The sequence below is a fragment of the Gavialis gangeticus genome, unplaced genomic scaffold (assembly GCF_001723915.1).
Source record: "Gavialis gangeticus isolate Ggan-Ray unplaced genomic scaffold, GavGan_comp1, whole genome shotgun sequence".
Classification (NCBI taxonomy): domain Eukaryota; kingdom Metazoa; phylum Chordata; order Crocodylia; family Gavialidae; genus Gavialis; species Gavialis gangeticus.
This window is the reverse complement of record NW_017728994.1, coordinates 33,187,482-33,193,209: the sequence shown is the minus strand read 5'-3', so window position 1 is coordinate 33,193,209 and position 5,728 is coordinate 33,187,482. Positions and strand designations below refer to the sequence as shown.

The window sequence follows — 5,728 nt, the reverse complement described above, 5'->3', positions numbered from 1 at the left end:
GGCTCAGGGCACTTGTAATGGGCTATGTTAGAAGAGTTTTTCCACTAAACTGCAGTTTAAGTTGGTAAGTAGAAAGTACAAGTGACTCCTAAAAGCTACTATCTGTTGGCTGTTCAGCAGTCTCTGTGAAATGTATTGGTGCTTTCTGATACTAATCTTGTACCAATGAAGCTGATGGAAATTGTCATGGGCAAGATCCAGAGCATGGAGTCATGACATCTGGCCTGTGGGGCTAGAATTTGGCAGTGGCAATGCACAACAGTATCTCTCTTCAGATTTTTTTCAGCTGACAATGTTTGGTGTTGGTCTGTTTTTGCAGACATGTATGAGGAAGGAATAAAGGAAGAGAAAAATCTGTCAAGAAAAAGCAGCACCAGTGAGTCTGAGACAACTTGCATAGACAGTGGGAAAAAAAGAATACAAGGCTGCCATACAGGACCTTCCAAGGAAAAAGACATAAATATAGATGAACTTGAAAAGGTTCTTTCTTGGAGTTTGGCACCAGAATTGGTTAACAAGATTTCTGTTCTTTCAGTTGGCCACATGGATGTGGAGGTAACTACTGTTTTAGTAGTACTTAGTAACAGTGGGTGCATCTACGCATAGACTAATCCTACTGAGTATTAACGCACCACAGCAAAGCCGTGCTAAGCACAGCTGAATTAGTCTATTGTGCATTAACATCACAAAAAAACTGTATGCCAGTGCTACTGCTCAGAAGTGCCAGTTACTGCACATTCAGTTAGTACCTGTTATTACAGGTACTAAACTGAATGTGCTGTAACCATGGCACATTAATGAACACGTAGATGTGCCCAGTATGTCTAATACGTACTTTTTGAAATGTTTGGCTATTAAGAATATAGGAAGTAACAGAGTGGAACAAAAATGTGCTGGGTGAGAAGGAAATCCCATGGAAATGGTGCTTAACAATTTTCAGTTGTTCTTTGTTGATATTTTTAAATGTACTGTAATAATTTTAACCAGGCTTAGAGCCAGTCAAAATACAGGCAAAATGTTGAAAATAGTTTTTCTCTTTTTTTCCTGTGGAAATTCATGTTTTTGATGGAAAAATGTGGGTTCTCTCAATTGGTACTAATTTATTATTTCAAAAGTCTTATTGTTATGGACTATAATAATTAAAAAAATCTAATTGTTCGGGTTTTGAAAATCTTCCCAAGCTGTCCTCAGCTTATATGATGTAAATCAAATTCTGCTCCAATTTACACCTGAGTATAAGTGATAGTAATCTGGATTTCCAGACTGGTATAAATGACAGCAGATTGGGCCTCTTAGAATTTCTCTCTCTTTCCGTGCTGTCGTCTCATTAGTGTTTATATTTTCGAGACAGGAAGCTGACTCCTTTCATTCAATGCCTCCCGCTGAAGTCAATTCAAATGGAATCTACACCGTGGAGCTGGTTAAAGATAATGGGACTTTGGGAATCAGTGTGACTGCAAGTGTTATTTTTGATCTTACAATGCATTCATGAATACAATGCCCACATTACTAAGGAACATATAGGAAAGTGTATTACATGGGGTCCTAGAAGAAGACAGGCTGACAGCAAGGCCCAGTACTTCAAGGCCCAAACCCTCCTAAGTGATTGGCAAAGTGATTAGAAACTATGGGTTCTAATCATATGAACTTCCTTTCCCATGTTCAGAGGCAGCAGTGGAAATGCTGCCTGTTTATCTTGGTGAAATGATACCCCTCCATTGGGTCATGGGATCTATTCTGTCCATATAGTTTCACAGATTATTTCTTTTACCATTAAAACAGTTACTTCAGCTTTAAAACAAGGTGGCAATACAGCAGAAAGTGAGGGCTTATTTGTTCCTTTGAAGTTGTTGGGAGCATGAAGAGAGGCAGACAGAACAGACCTATAAGTGAGCTTGGGATTTGCCTGGGGCTGGGAACTAACTCTCCTATTCTTGCAAAAAAATGTTAGGGAAGTTCTACTGGCAACAAGTGTTCAGGACCAGGTCTGTACATTTAATCTGAAGGACTAATAGCAATTTAATGCATTATCCAGATTTTGGAAAGTAGACTCTTAGCTACCTTTAACCACAGTTATAGTAGCATGAGGGGGAATTCCAGAATGATTTAAAATATTTATATGCAGTCACATAGAAGCACTCAGAATTTTAGATAGAACAATAAAACATGGACAATTAAGACTGCCTTGCGAAGTTCATTATACTTTCATTATAGAACAAGAGTAGCAACTGTTTTCAGTCTTCCCCCTACATTTTTAAAAGGTAATTTCTGATGCAGTTGCTGATTTGTGACAAACTCTTCAGAATTTACATGGCAACACCCATTTTTGCTTTGATTTTTATTGAAGGAGGGACATGTAGTGCTGCAGGACTCTCTGAGATGTGGGTATGTATTTTGCAGGGTGGAATTAACACTAGTGTGCGTCATGGTGGGATATATGTGAAGTCAGTTATCCCTAAAGGACCAGCTGATAAGGATGGACAAATAAAAATAGGTAGGACATTTGCAAATACAATTCTGTGCTGGGGAAGCAAAATGTTTGGGGCTGAACTCTATTCACAGATATCTGAAATGTGGTACATGAAAGGGTTCAGGGGCAGACAGTGATTGTCTTCTGCTGTCTGTGACAGAATATGCAGCCTTTCAGTCTACTGATTACTGTAGGGGTTCTCAGCAATGATGCCATGACACCTTGGGGAACTGTTGTACCCTTTTAAGGGTGCTGAGTGGTGCCATTCAGTATTTGCATTGATGGCTGTGCTAACACCTAGGCATGGTTCACAATATAAACCCAGAGATTTCAAATAGGAAGCTATAGGGTCAAAACCATTCTGACCTGTTGTGATCTTTATGAGTTTTTTGCAACAGAATCATAGAAAATTATGGTTGGAAAGGACCTCAGGAGGTCATCTAGTCCAAACTCCTGCTCAAAGCTAGGACCAAGTACGTCATCCCAGCAAAAGCTTGGTCTAGCCATGTCTTAAAAACCTCCAAGGATGGAGATTCCACAACCCTTCTGGGTAACCTGTTCCAGTGCTTCACTACCCTCCTCTTGAGAGAGTTTTTCTTAAAACCTAAACTAAATGTCCCTTGCTGCAACTTGAGACCATTGGATTCAAATCCAAATTGGACTCTCTCTAATTTGTCTATATTCTTTCACTAGCGGGGGGTGTGGGACACAACTGGACACAGTACTCCAGATGTGGCCTCACCAATGCTGAATAGAGGGGAAGAATCACTTCCCTTCATCTGCTGACAATACTTCTATTAATGCAGCCCTGTATGCCATTAGCCTTCTTTGCAACAACGGCATACTGCTGGCTCATATTCAGGTTACTGACCACTGTAACCCCCAGGTCCTCTTTTGCAGAGCTGCTGCTTAGCCAGTTGGTCCCAAGCCTGTAGCAGGATTGTTCTGTCCTAAGTGCAGGACTTTGCACTTGTCCTTGTTGAACCTCATGAAATTTCTCTTGGCCCAATTCTCCAATTTGTCTAGGTCACTGTGAATACTAGCTGTACCCTCCAGCACATCTATTGCACCCTGCAGCTTTGTGTCATCTGCAAACCTGCTGAGGGTGCACTCCATTCCATCTTCCAGGTTATTGATGAAGATATTGAACAAAACTTATCCCAGGACCAATGTCTTAAGACACTCCACTTGATACTGGTTTCCAACTAGACATTGAGCCATTCATTCTTACTATATAAGCCTGACAATCCAGCCACTTTTCTATCCATCTTATGGTTCATTTATCCAACCTGTACTTCCTTAGCTTGCTTGCAAAAATGTTGTGGGAAACCCTGTCAAAAGCTTTGCTAAAGTCAAGGTATATTACATCCACTACTCTTCCCACATCCACAGAGCCAGTCATCTCATCATAGAAGGCAATCAGGTTAGTTAGGCATAACTTGCCCTTGGTGAATCTGTGCTGACCAATCACCTTCTTCTCCTCCAAATGCTTTAAAAAGATTCCTTAAGAACATGCTCCATGATTTTTCTGGGGACTGAGGTGAGTCTGACCAGTCTGTAGTTCCCCACATCCTCCTTGTTCCGTTTCTTAAAGATGGGCACTATATTTGCCTTTTCTAATCATCTGGAACTTTTCCCGGTTGCCACAAATTTTCAAAGATAATGCTTAGTGGCTCTGCAATCACATTGGTCAACTCCCTCAGCACCCACAGGTGCATCGTGTTTTGCCCCATAGACTTGTACATGTCAATCTTTTCTAAATAGTCCCTAACCTGTTCTTCTGGTACTGTCGGCTGCTAACCTCCTCCCCAAACTGTGCCACCAGGTGCAGTAGTCTGGGACCTGACCTTGCCTATGAAGACTGAGGTGAAAAAAGACATTGAGTACTTTACTTTTCCATACCATCTGTCTCTAGGTTGCTTTGCATTTGGCTGCACGTACCACTCTCCTCGGTGTCCGACTTGGGGGGTACATAGACTAAAAAAGGTTGAAAACCCCTGTCGTAGGGGATCCTGCCCATCAGTTCCCTGACTGAGTTAAAAGACTGCTTTTCTGAAGTTGAGGGTCCATACTCTGCTGCTCTCCTTCCTTCCTTTCTTCAAGATCATGAACTCAATCATCCCGTGCTCGCTGGTGCCCAAGTTGCTATCCACTACTACATTTCCTATCAATTCTTCCCTGTTTGTGAATCAAGGTCAAGAAGAACATGGCCTGTAGTTGACCTCTCCAACACTTGGACCAGGAAGTTGTCCCCAACCCCCTCCAGAAACTTCCTGGATTTCCTGTGCACTGCTGTATTGCCCTCCCAATAGATGTTACGGTGATTGAAGTCCCCTAATGAGAACCAGGGCCTCTGATTGAGAAACTTCTGCTAGCTGTTTGAAGAAAGCCTCATCTATCTCACCCTCGTCATCTGGTGATCTATAGCAGATGCCCACTACAACATCACCTTTGCTGTTCTTACCTCTGACCTGAACCCAGAGACTTTAAACAAGCCTGTCTCCAGTTTCATACTGGAGCTCTGAGCAAACATACAGCTGTTTTACATACAGAGCAACTTCTCCTCTTCTCCCCGGCCCATCCTTCCTGAACAGTTTATACCCATCCATGGCAGTGCTCCAGTCATGTGAGCTATCCCACCAAGTCTCTGGTATTCCAATAACATCATAGTTCTGTCATCATGTGTGGGCATCTAATTCTTCCTGCTTGTTTCCCAGGATATTTGCATTCATGTGCAGACCCCTGAGGTAACTAACTGATAGCCCTACTTTCTCAGGAAGAATGAGAATGTGTCCCCTGTTGCCCCCTCCTGCTTGTGCTTCCTCCAGGTCACCCAGTTCCCCATTTACCTTAGAGCTTTGGTCTGCATCCCTCGGTTAACCTAGTTTAAAGCCCTCCTCACTACATTAGCCACCCTGTCTGCAAAGTTGGTCTTTCCTTTCTTTGTCAGGTGGATCCCATCTCTTCCTAGCAATCCTCCTCTGTGGAACAACATCCTGTGTTTGAAGAGGCCAAAGCACTGCTGGCAACACCATCTGTGAAGCCATGCATTGATCTTCAGGATGTATGCACTCCTACCTGGGCCATTTCCCTTGACAGGAAGGATTGAGGAGAACACCAGCTGAGCCCTTGTCCCCTTCATCCTTGCACCCAGCTCTAGTCACTTTTGATTTGCTAAGGGTCACCCCTGGCAGTATCATTGGCACCCACACGAATGAGCAGCCTGGGGTAGTAGTCAGAGGACCAGATGAGTCTCAG

At 42.8% G+C, this 5,728-nt stretch overlaps 1 protein-coding gene across 1 annotated transcript in view; it reads left to right on the top strand.

Moving 5' to 3' along the window:
• FRMPD2 (FERM and PDZ domain containing 2) overlaps positions 1-1,492 on the top strand; it is a 44,306-nt gene extending 42,814 nt beyond the window's left edge. Inside the window, exons 14-15 of the mRNA XM_019502110.1 lie at positions 320-555; positions 1,352-1,492. Of these exons, the coding sequence (XP_019357655.1) occupies positions 320-555; positions 1,352-1,492 (377 nt within the window). The remainder of the gene's footprint in view (positions 1-319; positions 556-1,351) is intronic.
• Positions 1,493-5,728: the final 4,236 nt, after the last annotated feature.